The sequence below is a fragment of the Leptopilina heterotoma genome, unplaced genomic scaffold (assembly GCF_015476425.1).
Source record: "Leptopilina heterotoma isolate Lh14 unplaced genomic scaffold, ASM1547642v1 Lhet_396, whole genome shotgun sequence".
In the NCBI taxonomy this organism is placed as follows: Eukaryota; Metazoa; Arthropoda; class Insecta; order Hymenoptera; family Figitidae; genus Leptopilina; species Leptopilina heterotoma.
The window spans coordinates 1,013,780-1,037,752 of record NW_025111061.1 but is presented as its reverse complement, the minus strand read 5'-3'; the positions used below and the strand labels follow the sequence as shown (position 1 = coordinate 1,037,752).

The 23,973-nt window shown below is 32.1% G+C and overlaps 1 protein-coding gene across 1 annotated transcript; it reads left to right on the top strand.

Annotated features, from left to right (window-relative positions):
- Nucleotides 1–1,091: 1,091 nt before the first annotated feature.
- On the top strand, nucleotides 1,092–4,388 carry LOC122506110. Its single transcript, XM_043618105.1, has one exon. The coding sequence runs from the start codon at nucleotides 1,092–1,094 to the stop codon at nucleotides 4,386–4,388; it is 3,297 nt and encodes a 1,098-aa protein (XP_043474040.1).
- The last annotated feature ends 19,585 nt before the right edge of the window (nucleotides 4,389–23,973 follow it).

Genomic DNA, 23,973 nt, shown 5'->3' with positions numbered 1-23,973 from the left:
AACTTGAATTCCGAAACATCCGTGGAATTATGTAGAACAAAATTAGAAAATTGTCGACAAAATAATGATTCTGTCCAAGTTTATAACCAAAAGTATAGACAAGTTTTTAATGAACTGAAATATGCCATTCAGTCAAAACATTCAGGTCCAATAAGTAGGAGAGTTGCCCTTCAAATCGAGGAACAGGCGGCAATAAAGCGATACATTATGAACCTTCGTGACGAAATCGGAAGCCAAGTTCGACCACTGAAACCATCCACAATAGTTAATGCTCAACAAGAAGCCTTAGAAGCAGAAACGTGGTATCGCGAAAAATTAAAAAGCAAAGTTTTGACCATTGCGAAATCACATCCTCACACAAACAACACAAGAAGCGAGAATTCAAACCGTAGACAATTTCCCCATCAACAGATTCATAACAAAGAAAAACAATTCGAGCCACCTAATCATAATTTACCGCTATCACAGCGCTCTATGATGACGTGTAATTTTTGCAAAAAATTAGGGCATACCGAAAATCAGTGCTATCACAAACAAAACTCAAATTTTCATGGGACACAAAATCAAAAGCGACCCCCTCAGAGAATTCATTACACAACGGAAACCGTCTCGGAAGAGGAGATAAACCACAAAGAAGTAGAAAAAGAAGAAACGATAGAGATCGCGTCGATCGAATCAGTTGCATATCCGGAAGATTACAATCAGCCTCCATACAACCTATTGGATTCGAACGAAATTTGCGACTCCTCGTGGATACAGGATCTTCAATAAATCTAATTAAAGAATCACACTTTCCAAAGTCTTTCCCTAAAGAAATATGCGAAAAAAAATTTCAAATGGGTAATGACACACAAACTGCCAAATACACTGCCGAAATAAAATACTTAAATAAAAATCATGTTTTTTATATAGTACCTGATAGTTTTCCTTTACCAGAGGACGGTATATTAGGGCTCCCATTTCTACAACAATACCTTTATAGATTATCCAATACAAGTTTAAGATTAAACGACCAAGAACACGAACTGATTGAAGATGGAATTATAATACCCCCAAATCGAATCCAATTAATTCGTATTCCGGTTACAAAAATGAAAGGTACTGTCGGAATTTTTGACAACCCATTTATACCAGACTCGATCTACTCAATTCAAGAACAAAGCGTAACCGTACCCGTTAGTAACAATTCGTCATCACCAAAACATCTCAATTTAAACGATATTCAATATCGATATATTACATCGGATGTACCAAAACCAGGAGCTATACGCATTTCTGTAAATGAATTGGCAAAGAGAATTAAATTACTTAACGATAATACGCGAGTTAATCACGTGGAAACAAGGTTTAAGGAAAATCTTTTGAAAATCATACATTCTTACCACGATATATTCCGTTTACCAGGCGATCCTTTACCTGGTACACACCTCGCCCATCACAAAATCACACTTAAAGAGGATAAAATAATCAATACACGTTCATATCAACCACCAAAATGCCACGAGATAGAAGTATCTACTCAAATAGGAGAAATGTTTGATGCTAAAATCTTACGTCATTCAAACTCGCCGTACAACTCTCCGGTGTGGATAGTACCGAAAAAAACAGATGCTTCGGGAAAAAAGAAATGGCGTGTCGTAATTGATTTTAGGAAAATTAACGAAATTACGGATCAAGATTCATACCCGATACCGGTCATAGACGATATCATTTATAACTTAGGAAATGCTAAATTCTTTTCAGCCTTTGACCTTAGCTCAGGGTTTCATCAAGTACCCATGGAAGAAAGTTCCAAGAAATTTACTGCTTTTTCGACACCTGATGGACACTTTGAGTTCGAAAGAATGCCTTTCGGACTAAAAAATTCCCCCGCAACATTTCAAAGAATGATCAATACAGCATTAAATGGTCTAATTAACAAAATTTGTATGGTATATTTGGACGATATTGTTGTGTATGGTTCATCTATAGAGGAACACAACAAAAACTTAGTACTTCTTTTCGAAAGATTAAGACACACGGGTTTAAAATTACAACCTGATAAGTGTGAATTTTTAAGACCTGAATTAGAATATTTAGGACACTTAGTTACCAAAGACGGAATCAAACCTAACCCCAATAAAACGAAAGCTGTATCTGAATTCAAAGTCCCACATAACCGTACTAGTTTAAAATCATTTCTAGGTCTTTCTGGATATTACAGAAAATTCATAAAAAATTATTCCACAATTGCTAAACCTCTTACTGAACTCACAAAAGAATCGAAACAATTTATTTGGACCCCTGACTGTCAAAAGGCGTTTGATACTCTAAAACTGTCCCTATGCCAAGCACCGGTACTGAAATATCCAAACTTCGAAAAAGAATTCACTTTAATAACAGACGCATCTAACGTTGGTTTAGGAGCCATTTTATCTCAGGATGGCCACCCCTGCTATTATATCTCAAGAACACTTAATGCACCGGAACTAAATTATACTACCACAGAAAAAGAACTTCTCGCCATTGTATGGGCAGTTCAAAGATTCAGGCAATTTTTATTAGGTCGAAAATTTAAAATTCTTACCGATCATCAGGCATTAAAATGGTTATTTAATGTAAAGGACGCATCTTCAAGACTAATGAGATGGAGACTGAAACTAGAGGAATACGACTACGAGATTCAATATAAAAAAGGGTCAGAAAACACAGCAGCTGATGCTCTTTCACGCGTTCATCATGTTAACAGCAATGACCACTCACCACCACTGAACTCAACCGAATTCGACTTAGAGTCGGAACTGCCGGATATTGAAATTTCGGACACACAATTAGAACGAGAATTAAATACACCAATACCTGTAATTCAAAACACACCTAATAGAGAGAGTGTTGCAAATGAATTTACTGATGTGCAAGTTATAGACACTTATCAGCTGTCTTCTGATTGGGGAGAGACACAAACTAACACAGATAACATATCACAAAATTCTAATGTGCCACCTATAACAGAAGAAGATCAACAGTTATACAAAGACTATTACAAATGGTTCACGAATAGAACCGAAACCAGAGAAGTGGAAAAACCTAATGCTAATGGAAAATTATGGAAAGCATTCCAAAAACGACAAACTGATGATCCTGACATTAGAATTTTACCCCCTTTTAATGAAAAAAATTGGCTCAAAATATTAAACGGCACTGCAATTTGGACATTATCAAAGAGATTGAGTATTTTGAGAATGCATTTTAACGATCCAACTATTACGTCTACGGAAAAAATAAAGTTAAAAATTTTAATATCTTTTATCAGTTATAAATATCCTGAACTGAAAATACTCACGTGTTACAATCCCAATACTGAATTATCTGCAGTTGAAAGAAGACAGATAATCGAAGAAAGTCATGGTTCAGTGATGGCTCTCCATTTTGGAGAAAATAAATCTATCCAGAGAGCTCGTGAGTTAGGAATATGGAAGAATATGGAAGTCGAGATAATAGATTTTATAAAAAAGTGCCATACATGTCAAACCCAAAAGTTGACTAGAATTAAAAGAAAATCCGAAGCAATAATACCAGATACGCCTGTCGAACCAAACGATAAAATTGCAATGGATATTTTTGGACCGTTACCGATTACTTCCGAAGCCAATGAATACATTCTTTCCATACAAGATATGTTAACAAAATACATAATATTAATTCCGCTAAAAGACGTGCGATCGGAAACAATTATCGAAAAACTATTTGATCACTACATATACACTTTTGGCTCACCTAAACACATTTTGACGGATCAAGGACAAAATCTAGTTTCCGAGTTAATGCAAAATTTTGAGAATTTATTCAAAATTAAACATGTGAAAACTACCACTTTTCACCCACAGAGTAATGGAAGTTTGGAACGCACGCATGGTACAATCAAAGATTTAATTAGGACGGCGATGACAGATCTTCACACGGAATGGGATAGAACACTACAATTTATATGTATGGCTTACAACACTATGCAACATGAAGGAACGGGGTTTAGTCCTTTTCAACTAACTTTTGGACGAAATGCTAATATACCTTCTATTTTAGCCACTACCCCTAGTCTTAAATACTCTGAATTAGTTAAACTTTGGCAAGAGAGACACGAAAGATATATCGGTAAAGCTCGAGATAAGATTCAACAGTCCAAAGAAAAATATAAAAGGATACAAGACGCAAAAATAATCCTTCCACAAAGACTTTTTGAGATAGGAGATTTAGTAATGATAGTAAACAATAAAGAAAATAAGCTAAGTCCTGATTGGAAAGGTCCTGCAACCATTCTGAAAATATTGCCTAACAATAATTACGAGATTATATTTAACAATGAGAGGACGAATATTCACGCTGACAGACTCAAACTTTATAATTATTAAATATTAAAATTGAAATCCACATTGCTCTAGAACGATTTAATTATTTTTCAAAATTATAATTGAAAACCAAGAAAATAAATAAATAATAAAGTTAAACAAATTTATTTATATATTTTTTAGGTTATAAAGATGCTGAGACTTCTATTCACAACGTTTTTCGTTGTCCATACCGTTTATTCAGACGTCATTTTTCAACCAATTTCCAATACACCAATATTTGCCGAAAATCTAGGGAAAACAAGCCTATATCATCGTACTTGGAAGTTAGTGATAGGAGTAGACACCAGCAATATAAATCCTAGGCTCGAAAGCATTAGGAAAACTTATTCCGAAGTCTATCACTTATGCCACCACTGTGCAGAAGAATTTCAGATTAACGTTCTCCATAATAGAATAAATAGGGTAGCTGACCTTCAACTCACACTTCACCAAATACTGGGTGCTGCTCGGGAAAAGAGGGGAATTTTGAACATTATTGGGACGATTTCGAAAACCTTATTTGGCACACTGGACGATAATGACATGGAAATTATAAATCAGGAATTTGATAAATTGTATGCTGATCAAAAAATAATAACAGGTTCTATAAATAATCAAACTAGGATTATGAAAACCCTCCTTAATTCCGCCTCTCACGATTTACAAATTCTCAATAATGAATCAGGCAAATTAATCAACCAATTAAATAAAATGATTAACTCTACCAATATTAACGCTCAAAATATTCTAATGGTTAATATGATTACATTATGTTCTATAGCCATAGAAGAAATTAGTGAAGACATAAACCTTATAATAAATGCTGTTAATGACGGAAAACACGGAATTTTACATCCACAAATCCTTACACCTAACATACTAATTAAAGAATTACAGAAAATCGAAGAAGAAAATAACGTTAAATACCCTATTAGACTGATTCCTCAAAATTACCAACACATTGTTGACATCTCAGAGATAACAGTTAGCATTACGAACAAGAACCTTATATACATCCTTAAAGTACCAGAAATAGAACAACCAAATCTTCAAACCCTTCACCTTATACCAATTCCTATTCGTCATGGAAGAAGCTTTATTGCACCAATTCCATCCCATGAGGTTATACTTATAAATCCTGAAAAAAGTTTCTACGTCCCCACCGATTTCATAACACTACAAAATTGTAAGAAATTAGAAAACACATTTATCTGTAAACGAGTACAACCGAGTTTTCTTGTAAGCGAAATACAAAATTGTGAAACCAATATTATAAAAAGCCAAGCAAAAATTATATCAGACAAAATTTGTGAATTTTCCGTCTTTAAAATATCCGAACTTGCATTTATACCTCTACACGATTCGAATCAATATCTGATCATACCAGAAAAAGAAATAGAGATAAACACAATCTGCAACGAAAAAAATAAAATTATAACACTAAAAGAACCTAGCTTAGTTTACAGTAATTCCGATTGTATAATAGAAACACCAAAATCAATACTTAAACTACGAACATCTTTAGAACATAATTTCGACATTAAATTTAAGAAAAATATTTCATTTACCATTAACAAATCCGACTTAGATTTACTCGATTCGCAACTACCTTTAATACAAGAAACTTTACATAGGGATAATCTTAACTCTTTGAAGCGTAGCATAGACACTATGGAAGAATCTATTAAAGGAATAAAGAACAATAGGAGAACAAAAACCTGGGTTGAAACAGGTAGCGACATTTTAACGTATTTAGGCTATTCGTCTTTGACTTTAGTAACAATCTATGTACTTTACAAAATAGGAATTTTTAAACTATGTACACTCTGTATACCAAAACAACTATGTATAGATATATTCTGCGTCAAAACGAATGTAAATACTACTCCTATAGTACGCTATGCAACAGCTCCTTCAGAGTCAGTGCACCAAGATGAAAATATTAGAATCCTACCTCAAATTATTAAATTAAAACCTTAGAGGGCTAAGGTCAGTCTAAGTCGAGGGGTGTAACGAAATTCCTACACTTTCCCCCTCTACTGAACATCTCTGGACCATCCCTCCTACGCAGCTTCCCTTGTACAACTGCGTTTAGGGAGAAAAGGCCCAAAAAGGTCAGTTCTTAACTAGACCTCGGTTAACATAGTATACACAAAGTTACGGCTCTGTATTTGTACTATTATGTAATAAATAAATATACATAATAAATAACAAGTTTATTTACGAATAATTTTGTTGTTGTTATTTATTTAACATAAATAAAATGAATTTCTTTAATTAATAAATAAAGAATAATAAATTGTTTACGCACAATTTATTATCACTGAATATTTATTACTTAAAGTAAAAACCCGTCACAAACATCCGCTTCTTTGTTTTTTATCGACCACTTGAAGAGCATTAAAATTATATTTTCGTTAGAAATTTATCGGTTATTATTAATTTCTTTCTGTTAAATAAATAAATTTACTTTTCGCTTTTATAGAAAAATATTTTTTTCCTGTGGATTTGTATACATAGATGTTGCGTTATGTTGTGAGGGTAAAAGAAAACTCGGAAATCTTTATTATGGTTTGATTTTGTTTTATATGTGTAAAAATGCACGATTTATTTTGATAACAAAGTGACTGATGTGTGATTTAGTAAACAACCACACGCAGTTAAAATCCTCCGGAAAGGAAGGAAACAGACCGTGTTAAATGTAACGGATACACAGTTATATTGTAAAAAAAGGGTAAATACGGGTACGCACACAGTTTCGAAAGTGTCAATCGAATAAAATTTGAGCAAGCAGATTCGTTAAAATATGTCAAAAAAGGGAAAAATTTCTGGCATTTTTCTCTATTTAGAAAGAAAAGAAAATATTTACGGAAATTATATTGTCGTTTACTATTGATTTGCTTTGTTCTATATATATATATATATATATATATATATATATTAATGATCGTGGAAAACAAATTAAGGGAAAAAGAAGGAAAAGTTTTTCTTGAAATTATTTTCACGCCTTCACTTTAGTTTACTTTAGTGGGATGTGAGAAAAACATTCTCAAGAAGGGTGCGGTAGATTTATGACGCGTTAGGAAGTGATTTCTTTATTTCTAGCTTTGTAAATCCTATATTCATCAAATTCGATTTGTATCAATCATACTCTTTTTTTTATTTCAATCGAATGGAAATCGTTAGCCAGCAAATATGGCGATATCAATTTTGATTTAATTATTTTAAATAATTGTAAGTGTTTTCAATTCTAAATAATTAATTCCCATAAATGTCAAAAATTTATTAGGTAACGACCTAATGCAGAAAATAAATAAAAAATAAAACAAAATAAGTTGTATTGATAATAATAAAAAAAGTATTTATAGAAAAATTAAACTTATTGACTAAAATACTCGAATTAGTCGATTTACAAAATTCACCTGATTTTCATAAAATTCACTTTTTTCCTTACCCTTGGTAATAACTTCAATTTTAAACTTTTCTAAAATACAATTATTTTTCAAAATTTTTGCTAGAATTCTTCAAAAATACGATTATATTTGAAAATAATTGTTAAAAGTAAAAAAAAATAAAATTCTTTAAAATATAAAAATTATTTAAATTCTATAATACTACAAAATTTACAATTATTAATTGGAAATTTAAGGGCATTTGAACCTTTATGAAGTCACAGTTTTAAAACACAAGCTTTGCTCAAATTTTGACGTCATAATGGTTCAAATACCCTTAACAATCTTCAAAAAATTTTAATTATACAAACAATTTTACTAACATTTTTAAGAGTAGGGGAGACTGGGGTAAACCCGCGCACAGGCTAAACCCGCTCACTAGCGATTTGACGCTATGAACTCAACTTAAGATGGAAATATTGGTACTGTGAATAGTACTTAACATTCAACTTATATTAACGAACTTTCGTTTAGTTTCATGAATTCAACATAGAATCAGAGACAATCAAATGTTTTTAGAGGTGTCAGAAAAAAAACGTATTTTGGATTTTTAAGTTTTTCGATCATTATTTTTGAGTATTAATTTATCTGGTAAATTTTTTTTGTTGCCATTGGATGTCCTTCTTCGAAGTACATATATAGTTTTGTCTTATTTTAAAAAGATTTAATTAAATTTATTCTAAAATGTGAGGAATACACTCGGGGTAAAGTCGCTCACGTGAAGTCGGGGTAAAGCCGCTCACTTAGTTTTAATTTTAGAATAAAATAATTTCACGTATTATATTTCAACAATAACACTATTTATGACTTATTAAACCAAAATTGTAACTACATTTTACTTTCTCTTAATAAAATATAACACTATTTAAATCCATAGTTGTAATTCATGAAATCTATGTTCAATATTTATTAAACCAATTTGTTGTTTATAGAATTGTTTATATAACTCATAAATTATCAATAATAAATCATACTTAAGACGGGAATAAGACGAACTTTAATATTTAAAAAATAAAACTGTTCCGTCTTGAAAAGATAAAGTGAGCGGGTTTACCCTGGAAAATTGTGATTTTGAAATTTGGTATATGTTTATTAAAAAGTTTCTCTAAGTAAAACTAAAAAAGATAAATCAAAAACTCTCTTTTATTTTTTTAGTAGAAATCATAAGCTTTCAAATGATATAAATTAACTTGGATTTAGAGAATAATTTCCTAGATTTTAGCCGATCTGAAAAAAAGTGAGCGGGTTTACCCCAGTCTCCCCTAATTGCATTTTTTTGAGAAATTTATTTAAAATGCCATTAAAAATAATTGAAATTCTGCAATGATTTTTATTATTTATGAAAATAATCGAATTCTTGCTAAAGAATAATATTTTATTAAATTTTTTTTAAATAATTAAATGACTGTGAAAAATTGTATTAATTTTAAAAATAATTGAATGCTTGCAAAAGAATTTTATTAACCTTTTTTTTAAATAACTAAATTCCTGGAAAAAATTTTATTATTTGTAAAAATAATTGAATTTTATTAATATTTTTGAAAATAATTGAATTTTTAAAAAAAAATTTTATTAAAAAAGTTAAATTCTTATAAACAAATTTTATCAAAATTATTTAAAATAATTGATTTCTTTCAAAACATTGTATGAAAATTGTATTTCAAAATAATTGAATTTTTGCAAAGAATTTTATTAAAATTGGTTTTTAAATAATTGAATTTTTTTTATGAAATTTTATTAAATTGAATTCTCTTGGGGAATTTTTTATTCAAAATAATAGAATTTCGAAACTTTTTTGAAAATCACTGGTTTAAATGAATTTTATTAGGGGAGAGTGGGGCAAACCGGCCAGGTATCAATATCTCCGAGAAAGCGAAATTGTCAAAAGTGTTGTTTAGAAATTTGAAACAACCATGTGTAGTATACCTTATTTTTTCAATTTGATATTTTTTACTTTTGTTTGTGGAAAGCTGGCGGACGAGTTTTGTAAAAATTTATTGGATTCACATTAAACTTGTTACTCGGGGGTTTTTGGGGTCACTGATTACGAATATGATGTTAGTTTTCCAAGATTCAAAATGGCGGATCCAATATGGCGGACGAGTTTTGTAAAAATTTATTATATTCACTTGAAACTTGTTACTCGGGGGTTTTTGGGGTCACTGATTACGAATATGATGTTAGATTTTTAAGATTCAAAATGACGTATCCAATATGGCGGTCGCAAATTTAAAAACTCTTCGAATTTGTCTGAATCTTCTCAGTAGGTGGTTTTTGAGGTCGCTGATTACGAATCTGATAACAATTTTAAAAATTTTTAAATTTCGGAGGCAGATTTTTTAATCCAAATATTTATTTCACTATCTAAAGAGCTGGTTCTGTTTGTTTACCGTCGATTTATTCACTGTTGCCCAATATTTTTAACTATGCTCACAACTAGGGCGGTGCCGCGCCTGTTGTTTCCGCCAAGAATTTATGCCAAAGTCGGCGCATCACTAGTTTTGGAGATAAGCAATACTGCGTCAATATTTATTTATTTATTTAAATTAAAGTTCCTAGGGCTTAAAGTCCTTCAAGAAACAAAATAGATACATAATTTTAGTAGATAAAAATAAAGCTAATACAATTCGTAAATTATTTTAATCCTAATATAGCTGCAAGAAAGTTATAACATCAAAAATAGAATTAATTTTCTCATATTTAATCTATATCACAAAAATAACAAAAGTTTTACCAATATGTTTTCTCAAATGTCATTACTGCAGTACTGCTTATTGGCATTGCACTAGCATCGCTTGCAAAACTGGTCATCGACATTTTGAAATTTTAAAAATTGCCATCAGATTCGTAATCAGCGACCCCAAAAACCACCTACTAACAAGATTCAGACAAATTCAAAGAGTTTTTAAATTTGCGACAGCCATATTGGATTTGTCATTTTGAATTCTGGTAATCTAACATCATATTCGTAATCAGTGACCCCAAAAACCCCCGAGTAACAAGTTTCAAGCAATATAAAGTCATTTTTACAAAACTCGTCCGCTATATTGGATCTGCCATTTTGAATCTTGGAAAAATAACATCATATTCGTAATCAGTGACCCCAAAAACCCCCGAGTAACAAGTTTAATGTGAATCCAATAAATTTTTACAAAACTCGTCCGCCATATTGGATCCGCCATTTTTAATCTTGGAAAACTAACATCATATTCGTAATCAGCGACCCCAAAAACACCCGAGTGACAAGTTTCCGGCGATTTCAGTGACTTGAAAAAGTTGGAGCACTATGTTTCATATGTGAGCCATTTTTTTAGTTTTAGCCGCCATATTAGCATCCGCCATATTAAAAAAAAATTTGTCGCATCAGGGTTTTGTAGCTGAGGGTCCATAGACGCGATATTTTGATCTTTTAAGAGCATCCATTTGCATTTTTCCATTTGAAAATACGTCTGAAAAGAAATTTTTTTCTCGAATAATCGAGTTTTTTTGGAAAAAATTGTTTATAACTTTTTAACAATTTGTTATAAACAAATGCTAACATCAGAATTTGAAAGAGGAGTAAATTTTACGTTAAAAATAATATGTGCCAATTTTTTTGTATACATTTTTATAGAAAACCAGGTCCTCAAAGTCAATTGAAATTTTTTGTCCGTCTGGGCGTTAATGGGTATACCTACACTGAAAGAAACTTTGTTACAATACCCTTACAGCACGGGATAACCCGCGATTATCCTATTTCCATCCCGTGATATCCCTAGAATATCTCAGGGATATCCCATGAGATATCTCACGGGACGGAAGTTTGGATATCTCAAGGACATCCACTGGATATCTCTGGGATATCCACGGGATATGCAAAGTTTTCTTTCGTGGGTCATCCCGTGTGGGATATCCCGCGTGGGATATGTCAGCGCATGTGCATTTGATATTAGTCAAATAATCTTTTACTTTTGAAATAATTTTTTTCTGATTCTAGTTATAGTTTAATAATGGTTTTTCAACTCTTTAAAGCTCTAATTATTTTTCAACATATTACTATTTCTCACGTATCATATCCCGTGTGGAGAATATTTGGATATCCCGCGCGAGTCTCCCATGAGATGGAAATTTGGATATCCCGCGAGATATCTCTAGGATATCCCTGGTATATCCTTTTGCTCAGAGGGTATATGATAAACATGAAAGGAAATTTTAGTATTTAAAATAATTTTTATCCTTCCGTATATTGTTAATAAATAATATTTGTTCGATTCGGAAGAAATAAATTAAATGAAACAATAAATTTTCATTTTTTTGACAACGTTTTGATGGACTGGTTCGCCATCATCATCAGGTCACTCATTATAAAATTACATAAAAATTTGGTCACAATCAAAATAATTATAAAAATAAATAAATTGCCTTTGGGGCAAACCGGACAGTTTGCGGTGGGGCAAACTGGCCATAGGATATTTTCATTGAATCAGAGTTTCAAGAAAATTATTATTAACCCATTAACGCCTTAAACCTTTGAAATTTTGTGTTTAATTTAAGATATAATTTTATATATTAAACATGCTCCCTAAAAATAACTGAAGCGTTTCTTTATGTTTTCGGGGTCGCTCTACAAGATTCCATGCTCAGATTTTAAATTTATCGCATAGAAAATTAAATATGGCGAATTTTGTGCACCAAATTGCAAAAAAAATGAAATTTTTTTTTTAAATAATTATTTATTACTGAAAACATTTTTTTCAAATGAATACAAGTGTCACAAATTGGCACAAACTTATAAAACTTTCAAAATATGCAATAGCGGAAACAAAAAAAACAAAATGGCGGCTTCAAAATGGCGCTAATTTGAGAAAAAATTAATTAATTTTTTTATAGTGCACCGATTCAGGCAATAGCTATGAAATGTAATAGAACTTAGTGTTTATATGTTTTTGAGGTCTCTCATCACGAATATGTACTCGGATTTTCAAAATTCAAAATGGCAGATCCAATATGGCCGACGAAAATTTTAAAAATTTACTCGATTCGCTTGAATTTTGTTACTCGGGGGTTTTTGAGGTCGCTGATTGTGAATCTGCAATCGGATTTTCATAATACAAAATGTCGGATCCAATATGGCCGACAAAAATTATTTAAATTTACTAGATTCGCTTGAAACTTGTTACTCAGGGGTTTTTGGGGTCGCTGATTATGAATCTGCTATTGGATTTTCATAATACAAAATGGCGGATCCAATATGGCCGACAAAAATTATTTAAATTTACAGTAGAACCTCGATTATCCGAGGTAATGTGGGGAAGAGGTGCCTCGGATAATCGAAAACTCGGATAACACGGAACAAATGAAAATTTCATAATTTTAAATTATTTTTCATCTGTTTAAAGTGTTAGAATAATATTAAACGACAAAAATGGACGAAATTTTAAATGCAATGATCACAAATAGTGGTTTTGTAAAATTTTTTTTCCAAATTTAGTCGCTCGATTCGTTTTATCCGAGTTATTCCGCATTATCCGATCATGTTTAGTGCCTCGGATAATCCGGAATCTCGGATAATCGAGGCTCGGATAACCGAGGTTCTACTGTACTAGATTCGCTTGAAACTTGTTACTCAGGGGTTTTTGGGGTCGCTGATTATGAATCTGCTATTGGATTTTCAAAATACAAAATGGCGGATCCAATATAGCCGATAAACATTGTTTAAATCAATTCTAGTCGCTTGGAATTTGTAAAATGATGACCATCTATTTGCCGTCAGAATAAGGCAAAATACAAATCAAATCCCTCAGAAGTACACAACGAAAAAATTGTAGGTCTAAATCTAATTGGCTTAGATAAATTGTTTCAACACTATCTTAGCATAAGACTTAATATTGCAAAACTTATAACCTGACATTGTTAATGAAACAATTTGAGATGACAGATAAGGAGTAGTTGACCAATATTATCGAATTTTAGCTTTAATATCATTAGAATAATTTAGAGAGTTGGTAAACGTCTTATTCTGACGGCAAATAGATGGTCATCATTTTACAAATTCCAAGCGACTAGAATTGATTTAAACAATTTTTATCGGCCATATTGGATCCGCCATTTTGTATTTTGAAAATCCAATAGCAGATTCATAATCAGCGACCCCAAAAACCCCTGACTAACAAGTTTCAAGCGAATCTAGTAAATTTAAATAATTTTTGTCGGCCATATTGGATCCGACATTTTGTATTATGAAAATCCAATAGCAGATTCATAATCAGCGACCCCAAAAACCCCTGAGTAACAAAGTTCAAGCGAATAGAGTGAATTTTTACAATGTTCGTCGGCCATATTGGATCCGCCATTTTGAATATTGAAAATCCGATTGCAGATTCACAATCAGCGACCTCAAAAACCCCTGAGTAACAAAATTCAAGCGAATCGAGTAAATTTTTAAAATTTTCGTCGGCCATATTGGATCCGCCATTTTGAATTTTGAAAATCCGAGTACATATTCGTGATGAGAGACCTCAAAAACATATAAACATTAAGTTCTATTACATTTCATAGCTATTGCGTGAATCGGTGCACTATAAAAAAAATTAATTAATTTTTTCTCAAATTAGCGCCATTTTGAAGCCGCCATTTTGTTTTTTTTGTTTCCGCTATTGCATATTTTGAAAGTTTAATAAGTTTGTGCCAATTTGTGACACTTCTATTCATTTGAAAAAAATGTTTTCAGTAAGAAATAATTATTTAAAAAAAAATTTCATTTTTTTCGCAATTTGGTGCACAAAATTCGCCATATTTAATTTTCTATGCGATAAATTTAAAATCTGAGCATGGAATCTTGTAGAGCGACCCCGAAAACATAAAGAAACGCTTCAGTTATTTTTAGGGAGCATGTTTAATATATAAAATTATATCTTAAATTAAACACATAATTTCAAAGGTTTCAGGCGTTAATGGGTTAATTAGAATGTTTTTTTTATTAAAATATTTGCATTCAATAGAAAAAATTATCTTCCAATGAGAATTAAACCAAAAATTTCAAACATTTTTGGTTTGTTATTAAAAAAAATTATTTATTTCATTAAAATTCAATCCTGTATTGTTATTGTAGATTATACAAATGCAATATTATAGATATAAAAAACCCAACTGACCGGTTTACCCCAGGGGGTGGGGCAAACCGGCCAGTTTGCAAATTTTTTTAAAGTTAATACAGTAACTAAACAATAAAAGATAAAGTGTAGGTGTCTCTGGGAAAAAGTTGCGCAGTTCAATGATGTTTCAAACAAGACATCGAAAAATAAAATCGGTTGATTTATTTAGTCACAAGAGTAAAAAAACCGTTAGTATGGCCGGTTTGCCCCACTCTCCCCTAATATTTTTTGAATTGTTTCTAATAATTTTATTAAAATTTTTGAGAAAAAAAAAGTATCCGGAAATAGTGGCAAATATATAGTAGGTTTTAGTAGACGAGTGCAAAGGCTGCAATTTAAAAAAAAGGGAATTTTTAAAATTAAGTAAAAAATAATAGTATTTGCAGAGATAAATTATAAAAAAAATTGGACAAGTGCGAGTTGTACTCGCACTGCAATGGCGGGTTCCATACACAAATATTAAAACAATACTTGCAACATTTATCGGTAATTGGTAGAATTCAAATAAACAATTGAAAAAATATATTAAAATCATTTAATAAAAAAGAATACCTAAAGAAAATTAAAGTATTGTATATCTAATATTATAAACAATAATAAGCAGAGGAACTATAATTTTGAAAATTTTGTTCCTCTGCTTATTATTGTTTACAATATTAGATATAATATACAATACTTTAATTTTTTTTAGTTATTCTTTTTTATTAAATGATTTTAATATATTTTTTTAATTGTTTATTTTAATTCTACCAATTACCGATAAATGATGCAAGTATTGTTTTAATATTTGTGTACGGAACCCGCCATTGCAGTGCGAGTACAACTCGCACTTGTTCAATTTTTGTTTATTTTTAGTTAAGAAATTAAAGTCAGAAAACAATCTCTCATTTATTCTCTTAAAATTTCACTCTTCCTGAAAATATTTAATGCCACGTGTTTAAAATAAAAAAAATTAAAAAATTTTTTTTTTTTAAATTAAAAAAAAATTTTTTTTTATTTTTCTTCAAAAAGTTTCTTAAATAAATTTTTTGTCGTCAGACTGTAATAATACACTAGGATACCAATTTTCAGCTCATTAGGTCAAATAATGTAAAAGTTGGAGAAAAAAAATTTTTTTTTTTAATTTTTTCGTTTTTCCTTGACAACGCTATGGCCATTATTACATATTGAGTTCTCTATATTTTTCCTGTAATATTCGAGTAAAAATATACCAGCATGCAAAATTTCAGCTCTCCATGTCGAATAGGTTAGAAGTTAAGGGGGGGGGGAATGGTAACTTTTTATGCATTTTTAGCCAAAAATCTTGTTATTTCCTTGACAACGCTATGCCCATCACGTCCAATCACATTCGCTATATTTTTCCTGTAATCTACGAGTGAAAATACATATCTGGACCAAATTTGAGCTCTTTAGGTCAAATAGTTTAGCCGCTAGGGGGGGAGGGACATGATTTGGCTACGGACACAAGAGTCTCACCAATAGGGTTCCGCCGTTACACCGTAGGTGTACGGAACCCTAAAAAAATAATGACAATTTAAATTAGACTACAATGTTTATAAAAATTCGCTTATAAATATTTAAAAACAAATTTTACAAAACTGTATATATATTTTCTTTTAATTTAATTATTTAATATTTAATAATTCCATAAAAAAATATTGTAGAGCTGATATTTTTCGTTAAAATAAACAAATTTTAAATTTTGTAATTATTTTTTTGATAATATCTTTATTTACTTACAAAATAAACTTGACAAGAATGATATGTTGTTTAACTCACCTGAAACAAAAGGAAAAGAAATTAATTTATATTGGAATAATTATTAAAAAAATAAGTAATGAAAACGAATAATAGGGTGAAGGAACCATTTGTTGAGGAAATAGTGAGGTTCTACATTTACACATTTTTTAATCACAAACTAGACTTTCCATGTAAAATAAAAAATATGATTTAAGTAAAAGGAGTATCTAAGATTCTATACTTGATATAATTTCGTTTAAAAAAATTAATTATTTATTAAATAATTAATATGAAAGAAATTGTTTATAAAATACCATTTGTCGAGTCTCGGATACCAATTGTTCGATTTCTTGATCCATTTGTCGTTTTTATTTTGTATCATGTGAACGTTACCCCATCTTAGTTTGTTTACAATTATTAATACCAATATTTTATTATTTTGAATATTTATTATTTACGTTTCAATTAAAATTTTAAAAATAACAAATTTTACATTGAAAATTATTTAAAAAATTTTATTTAAGGGGTAAGGCCACTGTAGAATTTTCAAAACATAAATTTTTTTTATTAGCTAAAAAAATTCTTTGAACCTTGTAGAATCTGGAGCAAAAGGATTTTTGTTTTTAGTTAAAAATTTGTGCATTAAGAAAAAACTAAAAAAAATAATTTAGAATCTATGTTCTAACCCGTTGCCTGTTTCCGACCCACGGGTGGGTCGTGAAAAAGTATGGCCATAACTGTTTCCGACCCACCCATGGGTCGTGTTCACTATCACTCAAAATAAATATAATTTGTATATAAATTGATAGATATTTTTCTTTATATCAATATTATAAGATATTATAAGGGTCATTAATGATATTTTAGAAAATAATTGAATAATTAGTTATAACTTAAATATATTATACTATTTGAAAAAGTATCAGATTCCGCTGGGCATTTTGGGACAATCATGTTGTATTTTCCTCAAACAGTTAAGGGGTTAAAACTTCCCAGCAAACACTGTTACAGATCTGTTACAGAACTGTGACAAATAATTGAAGAACATGTTCTGTAACTGGTGACTCACAGGGGACTCACTGGGTACGCAAAATGTCGTAGTCAGGGGGATGTGACAGTTAAGTAACAGATCTGTAACATGGTGACAAAGATACTTGTCACAGTTCTAGAACAGTTATAAATATCTGTTACTCATATCTGTCATTAAAAAATATTTAAATTGAAATTAAAAAAATATTTCACGCTGTTCTCGCATGTTATACATACCCGGAATGTTTATACATGTCGAAGAAAATTTGTTTTGCTATTTATTTAAATATTTACAATCACGAGGTCTCGAACGCAAGACGCAGCTAGGAGTGGATTAGAAATCAAACGCTCTACTTTTTTTTAATTATTTATTTCAACAACAAATAAATACATATATTTTACGAAGAAAAATGAACAAAACATTCGCATATAAAATTTTTTTAAATAAAATCACAATATGTGTCGAAAACGGGCTTTCTGGAAGCCACTGTAGAACTCGTCGACATTAACAATTTTTTTTATGTTTATTTTATAAATTAAAATTAAGTATATAAGTTTTTGTGTTTATTATAATGTTTCCATTAATATAATACATTTGTTTTTTTTGTGCTGTGTTGACTAGAAAAAAAGTGCTACTATACAATTAATTGTGAGTTACTCTCGAAAAACTAGCTCTATATCAAACGCTCTACCAACTGCTCCACGGAGGCTCATGAAAGGAAGTTCTTATTTTATATATATAACGAAGGAACTATGAAAATGTGCTTTGTAAGTTGAAAAAGGATTTTTCAATTATTATTAATTATTCAATTATTATTAATAGTATAATTATGTTATGTATAATATATAGGGTATTGCAGAACTATTACAGGGTATTACTGATTATTACAGAATATTACCTCTATATTATGTGGTATTACACTGACGTAATAATGCTCTATTACACTCTATTAAGTGACTAATACGAGAGGAGCGTACACGCTAATTCACAAGTAAATACCCCCTTGATTACATTACATGCACCATTAAAACATTGATGAGACTTTTATACATAATAATATTGTTTAGATAGTCATCAGAAGAATAATAAAACTGAAGAAAATTTAAAGATAGAGTAAAAAATTTAAAAAGAATAAAAAAAAAATAAATAAATAAAAAAAAATAATAATAATAATAATTACTATATAGGTATTTTTTATAAATTATTATGAATTATATTATATTATTAATTATATGAACTACACCAAATTTGTAATTCTACACGGAGAAAAATTCTTTTTTAATGATTACAATAGTCTACATTACAGCTCGGATATGTGACCACTTTTTGGAATGATTACGAAGACTATGTAATGTGTTAAGAATTGAGTAGGAACGATTACTATAGCTGTTGTAAGGGATACCTTCATGTTTGTACTCCTTACAACAGCTATAGTAATCATCACAAAAAGTGGTCACATATCCGAACAGTAATATAGACTATTGTAATCATTATGAATAAATTTTTCTCCGTGTATAGAAATATATAATATATATAAAATTAGAAGAGTTTAACTTTGTTCGGACATATTTCCAGAACTAGATTAGAACGACAGTTGTTAGTTTTAGTTATTTGTGTCTTTGGCATTATAGAATTGACACGTAACGTTGTTACAGAAATGTTCTTAATTGTAATTGCAAGTATATTACAGAACTGCATTGCAACAGATGTTTAGACCAGTTACACAACAATGTTCCTACACAGTTATAGAACAAGGTTACAAGAAGAACAGTTACAGAAAATTTGTGACATTAAAGTTATGTTACAGAATAGTTCTGTATTATGCTTATGTCACAGTTCTATCACAATGTGATGTAAGCATCACATTGTGATAGAACTGTGACATAAGCATAATACAGAACTATTCTGTGACTAACTTGTAACTATGTTCTACAACTCTGTTACAATCAGGTTATATTACAGATCTATAACTAGTTAGGAACAAATGTTCTGTAACACTGTGACCACAGCACATTCGAGTCCATTACAACGAGAGTTCAGTGTACTAATTATTAGAATTGCTACGAGTAATATTTACAACATATCGAATGTAAAAAGTAATACAAAATTCAATGAAATTTACAATGAAGATGTAAAAATTAAAATTCTTAAAGCAATTTTTAAAAGTGACTAATGTAATAATTACTATTAGTAATTTTTACTACCAGAAATAGTAATATTTACTTCATGCGAAGTACATTTTACAATAAATAGTAATTTTTAATATAAAAGTAGAATTATTACACATTTCGTGTATACTTTTTTAATAAAGTAATTTATTGTAAAAAATGTACCTGTTGTGCTGTTGTTACAAGTGATGATGAGAACTGATATTTTTAAAAAAATTCGAAACAATATTAGTGCTGCCATCTCTATGACACTGTCACGAACTATTACGCTGAGTCAAAAATTATAAATAATTAATAAAAGTTGTTATAAGAAATTATTTGCCTTCAATTTAGAAATGTTATAAATGATTCTTGGTATTGTAACAACCGACATTCAAAATGCTAAATCAATTATGGCCTTTTAAAACAAGATAATATACCTTTGATTTAATCGTTTGACTAAACAAATTGAAGTTAAACTCTAATCACTGTAACTGATTTTATAAAAATTGTAACAACTGCACCTAGTCTCCCCTATTATTCCAATCCCCCCCGAAAAATGGATGTTCTAGACCAATTAAAATAAAATTTAATCTCCTCCTTCTTAATGAAAGATAGTTTTTATTCGTGGATTCAATAGAACAAAATGGAGAAAATATTAAACTAAGTTTACTTAATTACTTAATTACTTCTTGGTATCTTATTGTTTCTCAATCATGATTCAAAAAAACATTTAAACAAGCAATAAAGTTCAAGTAATTAAATAATTATTTTGCAAAGTTGTAGTAATCTTATAATTTAGAATATTATAATTTTTTTATTAATATTTTTATTTGACAATAATTTAATAAAAATTCTTTAATAATTTGTTGTTATTAATTATTATTTTATATTAATTCTTTATATTTAATATATAAAAACCTATTATATTATTATTATTATTATTATTATTATTATTATTATTTTTTTTCTTTTTTTTGTAGTCGGAAGTGGAAAATCTGCGAATTCAGATACCTGGGTAATGAATTCCAGGTTATGTGGGGGTGACCGCTCTTGTTCTGGTCTACCCGCTAAAAACCACTCCCGTCATAATTTAGGACACTTGATCCACCTGCGGAACTACCGTCAGGCCTTCAACTTCGCAAATGGTGGTTCCCTTGTCCTACTCCTGAACTGGGCCTTAATCCGCTCTAGCTTTGTGGGAACGTGAGTGGGAGGAAAACTAAATGATTTCCTCCCCCCCACACTCACACACAGCTGAGCACTGGACTCCTCCGGTCAACATCGTCTTCCGTCTCTTGCCGCTCTTGTTCTGGCATTATTTCCTCCCTGTCCTTGACAAAGTCTTCTTTGCTTCCTCGAGGGCAGTTCTGAAGACCTTGAAACTTCCTGATCCGGCGACATGCTGGATATTCTCCTTCTCGCCGAACTTTGCCTGGCATAAGAAGCAGCATGGGCTCTTCTTACAATCTTCTGCCTTATGGCCAGCTTCTCCGCACTTGAAGCACGCAGCTGACCTATCTACACCTTGGCAATCTCTACCTAGATGGCCATAGTCAAGGCACTTATGACACCTTGTGACCATAGTTCTGCTTCTTATCTTGCAGGAGACGAACCCAATCTTTATGTGCCCAATTTTCTCCAGCTTATCAGCGTCTTCCTGATTGGTGACCACGACAGCGAGCTTTACTCCTCGCTTGTTTGGTCCTAGAACCGTCACCTTCCTACTTCCTGCTGGTACCGTAGAAATTTTCTCCAGGGCACACAGTACGTCATCTTTTTCTGTAAGGGCATCCATATCGCGGATTTCCAACGTAGTTCGCCGGTCCGCCATCTGCACCTTACCCAGATCGCCGATCACCTTTGTCACCTCTTCGGTGAACAACTTCTTGTTTGAAGACCCCCCAATTTTAATGAGCAGGTCTCCCTTTTTAGTGGGTAAAGCTCCCACAACCCTTGTCTGACTGGCCTCCAGGTCAGCCTCTTTTCGAACTTTCGCCAGCACTTCGGCGAAGGTAGCTCCTTCAGCCACTTTGACGACCACTGTGGCTCTTCCCTTCTTAACTGGATTTGGCTTTGGTGCCGGTTCGGTCTCGTTACCTTTGGACCTTCTAGAAGGTCCCTTCTCCCTCTTCTTTTTTGGGTCCTTCGTACTCTCAGGATCACTTCTCTTCCGCTTCTGAGACTCCAGGACAACGTTTTTAAGCATTACTGCATTAAAACGGTCACGTCTCATTCTTCGGTCCTTTCGTGCATCCTCTGACCAGGCTAAACCCTGGTAGAACTTCTCATCTTTTCTGGACGCTGCTGCGTGCTTCTCCTTCACATCCCGTATGAGCGATGTTATGCTTCTAAGTCCATCCTTAATTGTCCTATTGACATTCTTCTGGACTTCGCAGGACTTCAGCATCTTGCTGACCTCTTCTTCCATTTCTAGAATGCTTGCTGCCTCTTCCGCCCGCAGCTTTACGCATTCATCTCGATGTTCATTGCAGCTAGCAATGTCAATCGCAGAAGCATTACTGAATACAGAAATGCAGCTGGCTTGACTCGTCACGCTGCTCGTACTCCCTCGTCTCTCCGCCCTGTCCACGATGATCTGTGGCACTCCCAACGCGTTGTTGCCCTCCTGCAGCCTTGGGTTACTGGCCACCGTCCCCACGCTATGCGCTTGACGATCGGAACCAGTGAGGGATTTAGCCGTAGCATTACCCCGCAGGTACTCTTCCTCATTTTTACAATCGCTCATGATGGATGTTTCTTGTTTGCTGGTTTTGGTCCGCGTCGAGTATTTGATTTCCTTGATACCACCTATTTCTAGGAAGCTAACCTATCCGCCACCTGGCACGCGTCCGATAGAGGACCAGCAACCCCGCGCAAAAGAACAAGTTCTAATGCGCCCCAGGTAGAACAAAAGTTAGAATTAGAACAAAAGTTCCAACCGGGCACGGATTATTATTATTATTATTTTTTTTTGTAGTCGGAAGTGGAAAATCTGCGAATTCAGATACCTGGGTAATGAATTCCAGGTTATGTGGGGGTGACCGCTCTTGTTCTGGTCTACCCACTAAAAACCACTCCCGTCTTAATTTGGGACACTTGATCCACCTGCGGAACTACCGTCAGGCCTTCAACTTCGCAAATGGTGGTCCCCTTGTCCTACTCCTTAACTGGGCCTTAATCCGCTCTAGCTTTGTGGGAACGTGGGTGGGAGGAAAACTAAATGATTTCCTCCCCCCCACACTCACACACAGCTGAGCACTGGACTCCTCCGGTCAACATCGTCTTCCGTCTCTTGCCGCTCTTGTTCTGGCATTATTTCCTCCTTGTCCTTGACAAAGTCTTCTTTGCTTCCTCGAGGGCAGTTCTGAAGACCTTGCAACCTCCTGATTCGGCGACATGCTGGATATTCTCCTTCTCGCCGAACTTTGCCTGGCATAAGAAGCAGCATGGACTCTTCTTACAATCTGCTGCCTTATGGCCAGCTTCTCCGCACTTGAAGCACGCAGCTGACCTATCTACACCTTGGCAATCTCTACCTAGATGGCCATAGTCAAGGCACTTATGACACCTTGTGACCATAGTTCTGCTTCTTATCTTGCAGGAGACGAACCCAATCTTTATGTGCCCAATTTTCTCCAGCCTATCAGCGTTCCAATTAGAACAAAAGTTCTAACCGGGCACGGATTATTATTATTATTATTACCCCTATACACGTCAATTTTTAAGAAATGATGATTTTTATCTTTTGAATTTTTGACTTTAAAAGTACCGCATTTTCGTTTTTTTTACTTTTTTTAATTTCATCAGATACGTCCACTAGGTATTAATGTATACTAAAGAATTAATTTTGTTTTTTTGATTTTAGACTGTCAGGAGCGGCTCTATATAGGGGGCACCGCAAACTCTTACAAAGAGATCGACAATTTTTGAAGCCCTCTACGAATCGTAAATAACGGTTAAAAAACGAAACAATTTTTTCTTTTCGTAGTTTTTATAATGTACTTTAAGGTGCAAAAATCGTTTTCAATATTTTAAATAAAATGACTGTGAAAAAAAACATTAAAGTGGGGCCTATTTTTTGCCTTCGCAAACGCAAGTACG

What these genes read in the sequence shown, in the direction of transcription:
- LOC122506110 (XM_043618105.1), top strand. Translation starts at nt 1,092, where the DNA reads ATGAAAGGTACTGTCGGAATTTTTGACAACCCATTTATACCAGACTCG.